The 15,093-nt window shown below is 46.2% G+C and overlaps 1 protein-coding gene across 1 annotated transcript in view; it reads left to right on the forward strand.

Annotated features, from left to right (window-relative positions):
- Positions 1–15,093, forward strand: part of LOC135910158 (uncharacterized) — a 120,353-nt gene that overhangs the window by 23,001 nt on the left and 82,259 nt on the right. The window contains exons 2-3 of the mRNA XM_070522232.1: positions 11,021–11,065; positions 12,538–12,564. Of these exons, the coding sequence (XP_070378333.1) occupies positions 11,023–11,065; positions 12,538–12,564 (70 nt within the window). The 5' untranslated portion in view covers positions 11,021–11,022. The remainder of the gene's footprint in view (positions 1–11,020; positions 11,066–12,537; positions 12,565–15,093) is intronic.

Below are 15,093 nucleotides of genomic sequence, written 5' to 3' on the forward strand. Positions count from 1 at the left end.
CTCATGAGGGTGAGCCGAGAAGGATTGTGGCTTGCTTGATGCGACGGTGTTTGCTCGCGCTTGCGAAGCAGGATGACGGGGAGGGGACGCGCTGTCTTATCGTCAATTAATTTTTTTATTGTCCAATAATTTGTGGATTAAGTATAAGGATTACTTATTCATCGTTTTAGCCTTTATTCGATTAATCACTTTCCGTGCAGGCTTTTTCGTGGATTAATTGATTCATCAAATTGTTTTCCGGACACTTAAGAAGTTTTAAACACAGTTATCTTTTTTTGCATGAACCACTTTTAATGTTTTAAATGTAGAACCAAGTTAGAAATACAAGTGCATAAAGTTTGATGAATAATTATTTTTTATTTGTAGGGTTGAATATAATTGGCTCGTAGCCTTCGAAAAGATTAACAATACAAGTTATAAAATGGCACTTAGAGCAGCATTAAACACGATAAATGGCCCTAGGGAATCCTTGTACTTTGCAGTTAACCTGGATATAAGAAAAATGGCAAAAGTGAAAGGTGAATTCCAAGTAAAATATGCAACAAAACGCAATTTGCACAGGACAAAAAATATTACTCGTTTAGAATTTTAAGCCACACGCTCTTTTCTACAGGCGCCGAGTATGTCAATTTGCTGAGATGTTTGGGAGAATGTGACACTTTTTTTGAATGTCCACACAACCAGCATCCGAGAATACATGCTCGGAGGCTATAGATTTGCTGGAATCGACATGGACTCCATGGCTATGTCATATACATGCTAAACAAAGGCGTGAATGCCGTGCCTCGTTCATTGGCGTAGCTAGAGGGGACCGAAACCTTACCCCTTACAAAATTTTCTGAAAAACCCCCTCTCATCCGGCTTTCCGACGGAACAGAAAGTATCACAAGGTAGGTTCCGAAAGAGCGACATGGATGACAGGGAAAGTGCGAAGGGAGAGGAAGGTGGTTGTCATGTCACTGTAGGTAGAACTTCAGTTTATCCAGTTTTCCCACGACCACTGTCGTGTTTATAGTAGTAGCGTTTCCTCGCCTTCTCACGTCACCTTTCGCTATCCCCTCCTCCTTCGTATGAGAACTGCCAGCGAAGAGTTGTAAGGCTGTTAATCGTTTCGCCACTGCGTCAGTCCTACGCCAATCTCTGCCTCCTCTCCCCCCCCCCCCCGTCTTACCATTTCATCTAGCTTCCCTCTAGACTTAGGTATAGTGGAAAGGCAAGGTCGGTAATTTCTTGAGTGATTTGGCGGTGTATCGGGGATAATTGCAGTTACCAAGAGGCTAATTTGGCGATCAACGCCCAGGGAACTGGAGAGGTCATTGGGCATATTCGAGGTGGTGCAAAGGTCCAAACGAGCTTCTCGCATCTCCGTTCCTTTCTGCGATGCTCCCTCGATGTATATACCCGCTCTGAACAAACCTCAACGCGAGCAAAGTTACGAAAAAAAAACTGCTTCGCCTTAAAAGACCGCTGATTTGCCTGCAGAAAAATATATCATAGAAGGGGGACCTGGGGCAGGGAAGTTAAGAAACCGCCACAACAAAGAGGCGGGAAGGCATGAAGGAGAATAACCTCGAAGTCCACGCAGAAACAGAAATATTGGAATGTTAGCGGCCGCCGCACCGTTGAAGAAACCGGTAAGTGTTGAAGAGTGTGACAGTGAACAACGGAATATGATGTTATGAAGGGGTGTGGACGAATGGGTACGAGGATGGGGGGGAACGCGCATAAAAGGCATAAGGAACGAAGTTGGCGGGTAATTATGGGCATAGGGAGATCCTTTCATCACTGCCCGATCGCTCAACGCCAGGCAACTGTGGCCACTCGCCGAGCCAAGGCGCACCTGTCACGTCGTAACACGAGTTGCTTGCTGCGGGAAGCCCATCGTTACTCAACGTCTGGGCAATTTCGAGAATAAACAGGTGTCAGGACACATGACGCCTTCAAATATCTAGGTATGACTGGCCCTTACGTTACTGCGAACAACAGATGCAGTAATTTTCCCAGAGGCTTTTAAACAGGAAGCGCCCAAGTGTGATCAAATACCAGTATACGTCGCGCGATGACTACAATACTGTGTTCGCAGGTTACTTCCAGACATTTTTTTTTCAAGCTTGTTGGACAGCAGGTCACCGAAAGTGAGTAAAACTTGCATCAGACGATGCTATCGAAGCTAGAGCGCAAAGCTTTGTTGTGTTAATTTTAAATCTAGAATAGTATAGCATGCCCACAGTGCCGAAAGTGTGATATAGATATAGGATACTTGCGAAATTGCGTCCCACCTCTCCCTTACGTAGCCCCAGCCGTACCACTCACTAGAACGTCTGGCTGGAAAATAACGGTGATCTCCGCTGTTGCCAGGGCTGCAACAAGACTGGCCTGTAAACGAAAGACACACGCTAGAGCGCCATCTTGTTTTAAAGCGAAGATTTCTTTGCTTCTTACTTAGACTTTCACAATGCTGCTGCTGCTGTGGGCTGCTGTCGCGCATGCCGCGTCCGGGGGTGGTTCAGTGCGTGTATATAGATGACAGCACGAGTAAGAGAGAAGAGGGGAGGGGAAAATCTTGTTTTCACCCCACGACGTCGAATGTGCATAATGCCCCCTAGAGGTCCCTGGCCGTCGACACCTCAGCCGCTTGACATATCTAATTATCCGTGACTACCCTCAGAAGCATTGCAGGAACTGCAACGCTTCCCTCTCTACTAACGTGCGAGGCCAGAGGGTACGCAGAACTGTAGAGAGGAGAAGGAGGAGAAGGAGAAGAGGCCGTTCCAAAATAAGAGAGGGCGGAGGTGACGTGAGAAGGCAAGGTAACCCAACTACTATGCGAAAGTGGTTGCGGGAAAACAGGATAAGCTTAAGTTCGAGCTACGGTACACTACGCTGCTACTCTTTCTGAAAAATAACCGCCATGCAAATATGTCAAGCATGCAACTTGCGCAGGGCGTGCACAAGCAGAGTCGCATTATTTGAAGCGCTCCGCAGGGTACAGGAGATACTACGGAACCGGTTGAGCGTGAAATCAACAGTTCTGTGCCCGCCGCGTTAGCTTTGCGGCTATAGCATTGCTAGAGATGATGGACTTGATCCCAATCGTGGCAGCCGCATTTCGATGGCGGCAAAATAGAAAACGCACGTGTACTTTGACTTTGGGACACGTTAAAGAACACCAGGTGTCAAAATTAATCCGCAGTCCACCACAACGACTTGCCTCATAATCCCAGTGTGGTTTTGGAACGTGCCAGCCCTATAATCCAATTCAAGTTTAATACTTCTGCCACAACCATGTGAAGAAATGACAACGCCCAACCCTCTCAGAAGTGATAAAATATGGCGCACAACAACGCCCCGAGCAAACAGCTCTCCCTGTGTGTTCGGTGTACTACGCAGACAAACAGCAGTGGTGAAAGTAAGGTAACCTTTGCCATCAACTCACCACTCTCGTGTTAGCCTAAACGTTTAAGAAATAAAGCTTTAGCCATCGACATCGCCGCTAATTATCATCAATCAAAGCATCCAGCAAGGAAAGCTTCGCTTATATCGCTTCCTACAGTGCGTGAGATTTTTTGTGTGGCGCGCTTTCTAGCGCAGTTCGTTTTTCCAAGTCATGTTTCACGTCGGTGAAGGACATTCATTATTTGAATGCATCAATTCGCAAACGAAATTTGAATGTTTTCAATGTCACCATTTTAAAACTAGCATACACAGGACACCACAAATTGATACCAAGTGACTGAAGGGCGTGCGTCCTCAAAATGTTAAAACTATCTCGTCCAGGGAGTTTGCTTATTGCGTGGTATACAACATCCATATATATATATATATATATATATATATATATATATATATATATATATATACATACAGTTGGTAGACGCGCGTATGAAGCGGTTTATTGACGTCTCGGCCGGGGTCCGGCCTTCATCAGAATATAAACCGCCATAAACCGCTTCATACGCGCGTCTACTTTACTGTGAATATAAACCCGGACACAGAACTGCTTTTTTTTCTGATATATATATATATATATTCGCGTATAGCCCACACCCAGATATGAAAAAAATGCACGTTAGATAGCGGATGTGCAGATTATCTGCTAAGTTTTCTTTTGGGGGGCTTTTAAGCAATGCGCGGCGGCCTCCCCATTTGTATTCCACCATTTACGTCGTCATGGACGCTTGTCAAGACGATGAAGTGCCAACGAAACGCATAGCCAAATCCACATTCATAACCCGTTAAAAATTCCACACGCCATTGGCCACGTTTTTTTTTTTTTCTTGTTTTGTTCAGCCAGCGTTGTTGAGACTAGTATTAGGCGCTGTTTCGAAACCAGTTTGCACTGTTTTTCTGCTTGGTTTTGGCTTCATAAGTACGACTAGGCGGCAGTCTTTCACACTGAAAGAGCAGTTAAAAATTATAGACGCTGCCGAAGAAATCGGTAACACAGCGGCTGTGAGAGGGCACGACGACGACGAGTCGTGCATTAAAGACAAAGAGAGTCTTGAAAAAACGAAGCGGGACCGGCAAGCGTTTCCGGGTCCGAAGACTGGCGCGTATTCCCACCTCGAGACCAAGCTTGCAAAATTCGCTGAGGAGCAGAGAAGTCGTGGCTGCGCTGTTTCGACTGAGATGGCGCAAATGCAAGCCCTGAAGTTAAACATTCCACGCCATTGGAACATTACACCTACTGAAATTAACGTTCCACGCCAGTTTCGTGCAAGCTGTGGACGGCTTCAGCGCTTCATGCGAAGGCATGGATTTTCCATGCGGCGGCGAACAACCATGTGCCAGCGGCGTTCTGATGCCTGCGATGGAAAATTGTTGAACTTTCAACGATATGTCATCGCGCTTCGGAAGGAGCCCAGCTATTCGCTGTCTCAGATGGGAAATGCTGATCAGACAACTGTGTACTTTGAGATGCCGATGGACGTGACCATGCAATAAAAGTGTTCCAAAGCAGTCAGCGTGCTCACCGGCTTAGTTCCTAAGCTGCGCTGCAGTCACGTTAGGTGTTTTGGCTGGCAGCACGAAACTGCGCCCGTTTGCACTTTCAAACGCAAGACGCTGCCTAGCACACCACTACCCCCGGGAGTCGTAGTGTGCGTGGAAGAAGATTACTGGATGAACAGTGGCCTAGACAGTGGCTGCTTCCAGTAACCTGGGAACGAAGACCAGGTGCATTGCTCGCACACCGGTCGATGGTCGTACTGGATTCCTTCCGAGGCCACCGCACTGATGCGACCAAGGCTCCCCTCGTGGAGACCGGTACTGACCTCGTTTTAATACCCATGACGTCCATGCTACAGCCACTCGACGTGTGCCTGAACAAGCCAATCGAGGCAGAGTGAAGCGGCTGTATGCCCAGTGGATTGCCGACGGCCTTTACACCACACCCAAGGGACGCGTGCGAAGGCCCGATATTCCATTGCTGTGCCAGTGAATCGTGGATGTGTGGAAAGCGATACCGGCCGACTTGGTGCGTAAAAGCTTTAAAAAATATGCCATCAGTAACAGGTATGATGGTTCCGAGGACGACTAAGTCTTTGAGAGTGGCGATGAAGGCTCACATGGCAGCAGTGAGAGTGGCGACGATTGAGAATCGGATGGCCAGTGGCGTAGTTGTGGTCCTTTGAATAAATGTTCTGAAAACGAAATGATCACTGAGTGTGCAGTTGTATCTTTCTAGCGCTCTTTGTTCTTTCATGTAAACGCGCGGGTTATACACGAGTTTAACTTTGTCGTGGAGTTCGAAGTTAGGGGGCGGGTTATACGCGAGTAAATACGCCATATATATATATATATATATATATATATATATATATATATATATATATATATATGTGGGGGGGGGTCTATATATGGAGAAAGAGAGGGTGCAAGGGGGGGTAGTTCTTGGCGGAAGTCCCCCGCTCACCCAAGATAAATTTCTGGCTTCGCCACTGCCAAAGTCATTAGTATACTGGGAGCACAATAACGATCAACGACTGCGTTACTATAGTATGCCATAAATTGCGAGGATATTTCAAGCCTCCGGCTTCGAGTGGCATGGCACTGGCGTGTGGGGGAAGAGGGGGAACGCTCAGCTCGGCTTCAGTCGTGACTCGAAAAAACAGTCGACAGTCGGTCTAGCACTGCCGCATAGTGACTGGTCGAGATCCACTATTCTAGCTCGCTTTGAAAATTGTCACGCCACACTTTTCGAACTATAGAGAACAAATAATAGAATATGTCTCATCGATTAAATCGATTGACCTAAATGTGGACATCGACGATGGATAATCGTTTTGCGAGATCCCTTTACTCGATCAATCAATTAATCGTTCAACGATATTACCAGCGCTAGTTTGAAAGCTAATGGACCGAGTCCAATAACAAACCCAAATAACAAACCCAATAAAAAACCCAAATAACCCGGGATACCGGGTTGTATCGATACGGGAGTAAGGAAAGCGGGGTTTAGCAACCTTGGTCGCACGGAAGTGCTCCTTTCAAGTACACAAATTACGAATTGGCAAAACTAGGGCGGAAATCATTATGGTCAAAATTATCCCTAACAATTGGCTTAAGAGCAGTGTCTTTCATTTAAACATATACAGCTCGCCGTCGGATAAACGGCAGGCATTCGCCACGATCATGACAAAGGCGGTGGCCCTGAGGAAGGGAGCACCCATAGTGATAGCGGGTGACTTCAATGCCCCCCACAATGCCTGGGGATACCCCCTCCAATCCACCAAGGGCAATCTCCTTGTCCAGGCATTTGCTGACTGCTCACTGGAATTGATTACGGATGCTCAATACCCGACGCGAACCGGCACGTCGGTTGTGCGAGACACCACTCCGGACCTGGCGTTCGTCAAGGACTCCCCCGGAGCAGGACGGCAAAATTTCCAAGAGAACCTGGGCAGCGAGCACTTCATTTTGGAGATTACCCGAACGATTAGCACAGCCCCTACCAGGGAATATAAAGGGACGGATTGGAATGCCTTCCGGAAAATACGGAAGGTGGACCAGACCGACTACGATAATCTCGATAGTCTGTTCACAAGACTACAGAAGGACGTACAAGCTGCGACCAAGGTGGTTAAGACCGACCTAAAAGTAGATCGTATGGACGCGCGTCTTGCGCACTTCCTAGAGGCCAAAAACTCCATCCTGCGCCGCTGGAGAACGCACAGACTCCACCGCCGGCTTCGTAAGAAAATTGCGGAGCTCAATCGTACAATTGAAGCTCATTCCATCGAACTGTCCAAACAACAATGGAATGAAGTGTGCTCCTCGGTTGATGGGCAGATGAGAACGGGGGGCAAATGGAACCTGCTCAAACACTTACTCAACGATTCGCAAACCAAAAGCAATCAGAGACTAGCCATCGATCGCATAGTTCATAATCAAAAGGCGGCGGGCGTATTTGAACACGTCCTCTTGCAAGAGTTGGCCGAAAAGTATCTTCCGCTGGGCCACTCCGGTGACGGGGATTATCGTTGTTATCGGGGGGGAGCGGTGGGGGAGCTCGACGCCCCATTCACGGAATCCGAAATCTGGGAGGTGCTCTAAACGCTCAACGGTCGCTCTGCACTGGGCCTGGATGGCATTTCCAATAAGCTCCTCCGGAACTTGGACGAACAATCAGTTGCGCTGCTCACCGGGGAGGTCAAAAAAATTTGGGAAACGGGCCTAGTCCCCGACTCCTGGAAGACAGCCTCAGTGGTGCTCATCCCGAAACCAGGCAAACCTCTTGCGCCGGAGAGCATGCGGCCCATCTCACTCACGTCCTGCGTGGGTAAGGTGGCCGAACATGTCATTCACAACCGTATATCTAGGCATATAGAAAAAAATGAGTTATTCCCTCACAACATGGTCGGCTTTCGGCCGGCACTCTCCACACAGGATGTCACGTTACTTATAAAGAGGCAAATCTTTGATGTCGACACTAGAGACACTCGGAGCATCCTTGCTCTAGACTTGTCCAAGGCTTTTGATAACATCTCGCACCGGTTCGACCTCGACGCCATCTCAGATCTAGGCCTGGGGCCACGATTCCATGCGTACATTAGCTCCTTCCTCAGGGATCGCAAGACCACTGTCAAAATAGGGCAAATCAAATCGAAGCAATTTACATTGCGTGCGAGAGGCACCCCGCAAGGGGCGGTCATCTCTCCCCTGCTGTTTAATATCGCCATGAAGGGCCTCTCGGACAGACTGGCCACAGTAAGAGGAACGGGTCACGCCCTCTACGCGGATGATATTACCGTGTGGTGCATGGGAGGGTCTGACGCTGCAGTCGAGAGTGCGCTCCAAGAGGCGCTCGACATCACCGAACACTTTCTACTAGACACGGGCCTGAGTCTGTCACCAACCAAGCCCGAACTTCTATTGTGTAGGCCCACTCGACGGGGGGTTAGGTGCTTCACTCCCTTAGATCAAGTTCCCATAGCCCTCAATATGAGGGATGGACAACAAATTCACAGAGTGGATACCATCAGGGTGCTCGGACTCTTGCTGGAATCTCGCGGGGGCAACTCACAGACTATAGCCCGTACTACTTCGAAGACGGAGAATATGCTTCGGCTTATCCTCAGGGTCTCGAACCGCAGAGGGGGTTTAAGCGAGAGCAATCTACGGAGACTCTACCACGGGTTTCTGATGAGCCACGTTAACTATGGAGCCTCCGCGTTGCGCTGGTCTAAACGGGATGATGCCAAAATCGACGCCCTCATGCACAATAGCATCAAGCGCGTGCTGGGTTTACCACTCACTACCAGCACCGCGCGTCTCATGCAACTAGGCATGCACAACACCATATCAGAGGTGATCGAGGCCCAACGAGTGGCTCAAATAATACGACTATCATCGTCGCGAGCGGGGAGACGCATCCTCGAATCCGTTGGATGCGGTCACCAGGAAATCACGGAGCGCAACGTGACCATATCACCCATGGTCCGAGATACGTTCAAGGTAGATCCTATGCCACGTAACGTCCACCCTCAATACAATGTAGGGTGCCGGGTAGCCAGGGCTCGTTCCCTGTTAAAAGCGGCTGCTGCCACTCCGAATCTGGCATGTTTCGTTGACGCCACCCAGTACGAGTGCTCTGATCACTATGCCGTAGTTTCGGTTGACTCCAATGGCACTCTCATTAATTCAGCATCCGTACGGAAGGTTTCTTCAACAGTAGCTGAACAGGTTGCTATAGCTATAGCACTGAAGGACCCTCTACGTTCCAACATCTTTACAGACTCCAGATCGGCAGCCCGAGCTCTCGCCTCCGGTTCGATCACAAAGGAGGCGGCGGCCATCCTCGGCAGCGAGGGGGCTGCTGGTTTTCTTAGCATCAAATGGTTCCCGGCCCATATGGGAATCAATGTACGCTCTGAGCTTGTTAACGCCAATGAGTTGGCCCATGACGGTGCGCGAGGTCTTACACACCGCGGTGGTTCAGGTGTATTCACGGGCGGCGACTTAGGACTGTATAGGGATTCGCTTCTCACCTTCCATGCAATCTTGACACATTATCAACGTGCTCGGTGGGCCTTTCCGCTACCACACCCTAAACTTAATAGACCACAATCGTCGGTGTTTCGCATGCTTCAAACGGGGTCATTTCCCTCCAGGGGCAGATTCAGTCACTTCGCGCCTAATGTAGAACCCCACTGTCCAGACTGTGGGGAGGCGTACTGCTCCTTGTCCCATATGCTCTGGCAATGCCCTGCGTTACGCAGCTCATCGCTAACCACTCTAACCGACTGGGAGGCCGCCCTTAAGAGCGGCGACCTCTCAGAGCAACTACGAGCTGTCCAGAGGGCCTGCGACAGGGCGGAGGACCACGGTCTTCCGACCCCGACGTGGGTGCGGCCCGCGACGGCTACGGGGACTCCCTGAAAAGGGAGGTACCCTAACGCCGGTTCCTCAGGACTATTAATAAAGTTCTTTGTCTGTCTGTCTGTCTTCTCGCGCGCCTTCTTCGGGCTGAAGTGAGAGGCAACTCGAAGCGGAATTCGCGCGGCGCTGGAGCCGCTCTGAATCACGGCATTTTTCTGACGTCGACTATCCGCGTTCTCAGAGTGAGATGCGTTTGTGCCTGCCTGCTCTCTCGTGGCAACGTGCTTTATAGCTCGTTGCCGCGACTATAAAGTCACTATAACTCCACTAGTTTGCAGCTGTTAACAAGCGACCGAATAGATAGGTGGTATTATTAAGCTAATGCTTAGTGCTAAATGTGGGTGTCATTACTCTAATTATGATTGTGAAAATCAGCACATACACACTGAAACATTCACAAGTTTTTTTTAGGGAGGTCTATAGGAGAGCGGTAGATTCTCAATGGCAAATTAAAATATGAACTAAGTTGACTTTAAAGCCATTTATTTAAGAGCGGCGCATTCCCGGTGACTATAGTTCATCCAACCGTTGGTTTTGAAGTCCATTCGATCAGCATAGCAGCTTGGCGCTCTGCCACTTTGCAATGGGCTATCCAGCGACTGAGTTGGCAGGAAAGAGGTTACGCGCGAGATACGTACACATACATACATACATACATACATACATACATACATACATACATACATACATACATACATACATACATACATACATACATACATACATACATACATTGATTAGATAGATAGATAGATAGATAGATAGATAGATAGATAGATAGATAGATAGATAGATAGATAGATAGATAGATAGATAGATAGATAGATAGATAGATAGATAGATAGATAGATAGATAGATAGATAGATAGATAGATAGATAGATAGATAGATAGATAGATAGATAGATAGATAGATAGATAGATAGATAGATAGATAGATAGATAGATAGATAGATAGATACCACAATCTGGGGGAAGTTCCTGCAGAATGCTAACATTCAAGAAAGCAGACGCGTTACAGCGCACCTCGTGAGAGCCAGTTCTTTTTTCTTTTGCACTTTGTTCGCGGTCTGCTTCGGTTATGAAACGGCGCGTTAGAAACATTGGTGTTGTTATCTAACCGCACCGTTCGTTTATTTCAGAAATGACTGAGACAGAAATGTCCCTGGTTGAGTCGGAGTACTCAGGTAAGCAATTATGCGTGTGTGTATATATATATATATATATATATATATATATATATATATATATATATATATATATATATATATATATATATATATATATATATATATATAAAGAAGTCACTTCGAACGAGAAGAAAGGGAGTTGTTAACCGAGGCTCTCGATTTTCATTAGTCATATGATAGGACGCCAACGAACAGGCACACCAAAGACAACATAGGGGAAATTATTTACAACTCCCCTGCGGCGAGCTGTTTTGTTATCCACTTTATATGTATATATATATATATATATATATATATATATATAAGGAAGTCACTTCGAACGAGAAGAAAGGGAGTTGTTAACCGAGGCTCTCGATTTTCATTAGTCATATGATAGGACGCCAACGAACAGTCACACCAAAGACAACATAGGGGAAATTATTTACAACTCCCCTGCGGCGAGCAGTTTTGTTATCCACTTTTATTTCCATTAATTTATCGTTCCTTTACTTTATTTATTATACACAAGTAATTTCCCCTATGTTGTCCCTAATGTCAGTGTTGGCTTCTTATGATATGACAAATAAAATCGGGCGCCTCAGTTATCTCCCTTTCCTGTCGTTTATCTCATAACGAGGGTCTCGAATCTGGCAACATTGATGCCTTCAGGCATCATGTGTGGGTGTATTGACCGGTCGCCTTCACCCAAAAAAATCACGTTCTTATGACGCCTGCGGCAGAGAGCATGTTCCACAGCCGCCGCCAATGTCTGAGTGGTGGCGCGGGCTAACACTCCCAGGTTTCTAGTAGAAAACATAAATACCCAAGACAGTATATGTGGAAATGGCGCCGCGGTAATTTAATCGGTAGAGCTTCGTACGTGAAATGCGAAGGTTGTGGGATTGTTCCCCACCTACGGCAAGTTGTTTTTTCATCCACTTTCATTTCCATGAACATATCGTTCCTTTATTTCATTTATTGTGCACAAGTAATTTCCCTTATGTGGCCCTTGGTGTCATTGTTTGTTGGCTTCTTAAGAAATAAGACACTTTAAGGTATATCGCCTACCGTTGGTACAATGATACGGAGTATGAGAAAGAACGTTTTTAGAAGCAATCTTGAGGCCAATGATGCGGACTGCCTTTGGCCGTAACATCAGCATTCGAAAGAATTTTGGGATGTAGCTCATGAGCTATTCGGGCGCCTGCATATGTATATATATATATATATATATATATATATATATATATATATATATATATATATATATATATATATATATATATAGCTCTCTGCAGTGACAGGGAGGCAAGAACTACGGTAGTGTGAGTATACTTTCGCACGAACGAATGGCTGGCTGCAGACATAATGCCAAATTCAAGAAACCGCTGCAAATCGGGTGCACGGCCCATTGATACAGATTCGAACCTCAGCTTTTTTTCCGTTACCATGGTGACGTCTCAATAACAGACCTTGCTTTTTCTTAACAGTCGCGCCGAGCACGGAACAACCCAGAGGTAAGTGCGTACTTCCCAATGCGATATGCCTTACCCCGTACGGCTTGCTTTACGAGCGCAACAAGGCGGCTGGTAATATAAATGTTCTCAATGAGTCTGCTTCGATTCAATTAAACATGTCTTATTTGCTAGAACAACGGCGTTCCCCAATTTTTCTTCTTTTTCTTATAAGGTAACAAAGTTCTAAAAAAGATATGCAATGTTTCTTTTCCACCGCATAACCTATAACAAGTCAGGAAGGATGACTGAGCGTCTTTATAAGCGCACAAAAAGAACATGAGATGTTAGACTAAACAAACTCATACATTACTGCGCTTTTGCCGTGAAATACTCTTCTCGAATTACACCCGGCTACTGATTCGTTTCGGCATATGTTCTTTACAATCAGTCGCAGTACTACCTTTAAAGAAATCATTCACTACGAGATTTTCGTTTTGACGCTAACACAAAGCGGACCGCTGTGCTGTGCTATGAGGTGGCAGGTACTGCTCTGTGGGTTACTACATTGGATGAGTAAACGCTAAAGAGATATACTTAATGCTCTGAAACTAATAACTTATTCCTCCAGAAGTGACTGGTTAAGAGGTGACACTGGAAGAGATTGGATTGGATTGAATAACTTTAATGAGAGGTTCTGCGAGCTACGGGACGCAAGGTCGCATAGAGTGGGCTACTCCCACGTTGGGACCGGGAGTTGTAGCTCCCTGGCCGCATCGTGGGCTAGTCAAGCGAGAACTTAGAGATTTTTTATTTTCCGCTTAAACCCGAGCACCCACTCATCGGTGTGACGTCATGGATTTTAAAGAATATTGTAGTATTGGGGTCGCGATGGTACACTAAAGAATGTAAAAATGATCGAAATTCAGTCTTTGTCTTTTTGGAAATGCAATTTATTTTGTGGTTACGAATATATAATTAACTGAGAATGAGCATACGATGCAGCAATCTATGATTTTACGTCTTAGCATTTAGCAAACATTACGGAAACGCCACAGTCTTCCTTTTGGTTTTGTGCCGTTTCTAGCTTCAATAAACTCCTCCCACTGCAAGAGTTGCCTTTTTGTGACTGTATCACGTACGTTGCTTATACAACTAAATTATTTTAGTTCCTTTAGTACTTTTAAAAAGGATGGATAGGTGGGCTAGATGGCAGTGCATCATTATGAAAACTTTGAACGCTATAAACACACAGGACGTAGAGATGCAGCACGCACCACAAGCGCTCTGTAACTACATTGCAAAAGGTTTTAATAACAATGGAGTACCAACTAGCCCACCTATTCAGCATTTCGCAATGTATTTCTAGTTCGGTGCGCGTGTAGTGTGGGTTATTTCTGTACGTCCTTTGTGATTAGGGTGCTCAAAGTTTTTATAATAGAGCATTCTTTTAGTACCCTTTTATGCTAAATGTGGACGCGTGTGCCCCACGTCACAGTTACTAAGAAGGTAGTCAGACAGTATGGGTGGAGCTGCCTAAAGGAGAAAATTATGAACAAATTTCTTCCAGACGAAATTCTCGCGGCATCAGAGATTTTTTACAGCACTTCTATGAGACTAGCTACTCACTGACACGTGATAGACAACGTTCCATTGTAATGAAATGCACACGAGAGGGCAAAACGAGTTTATCTTCAGTTAGGCTGTTACAAGTAAAGATATGTTAATCTCGGTCGCGGGATCTCTGCTTGAAAATGATTGCCAAGCAGAAACAACGTGCCGCACCAACACAAATCAAAACGTCCTCAAGATCGTATTCCACAGCGCTTAGCATTGCTAGATTAGTGCACCTTGTGAGTTTCGAGAGCTTTTGGTTCGTAGAGGAACTGTCCCGTGTGCGAATATGCTATAGACAACAAGCTACGTGGTTGAAGGTACGCACGGTGCGGTGTCATTGAAATTATGTAAAAAGAAAAGCGAGAGCCTGCACACCACCGTATTTGTGATGTATTGAGCATTTCTTACAAGAAGAGACCGCAAATCGCGGACGAAAATACCCAGGAATGGGGGTGCATCTTTACTATTTCTCACTTGCGGCGCACCACTTTTATCACTAAGTACTTTGAACAAGAAGAAAGGAAGTGGTACTGCACAAGATTTCCTTTTTCTTTAATTTCTGCTTGCTGTGCAACTATTTCTGTGAAGCCTCTCCTCCCAAGCGAACTCAATGCACTCAGATAACCAGCTGCGCTACTAATTCTTAATGATCTGGCCCACTTATCGGTAGTATTTGAAGACCTCTGAATTCTTTTCGAATTTTCTGCATGAGTTCATCGCGGAAAATTTTAGGGCGTTTCGCGGAATTCATCATTCGTGAAATAACAACTGTGTTGCATGAGGTAATGCTAAATTGGGGGTGGCGTGTGGTATGGGGCATCGTACACGTACGCATGAAATACTCCGTCCTGGGCTAGCTTTGTGTATTTTATTGTCAAATCATGAGCATTCTTACAATTGACGGGGCCACGAAAAACTTTGTTTCGTGTCTTATTTGGGTTTGGGCCATTGCCACTGGATAAGGAACACTTGCAC

Source organism: Dermacentor albipictus, chromosome 7 (assembly GCF_038994185.2).
Source record: "Dermacentor albipictus isolate Rhodes 1998 colony chromosome 7, USDA_Dalb.pri_finalv2, whole genome shotgun sequence".
Lineage (NCBI taxonomy): Eukaryota > Metazoa > Arthropoda > Arachnida > Ixodida > Ixodidae > Dermacentor > Dermacentor albipictus.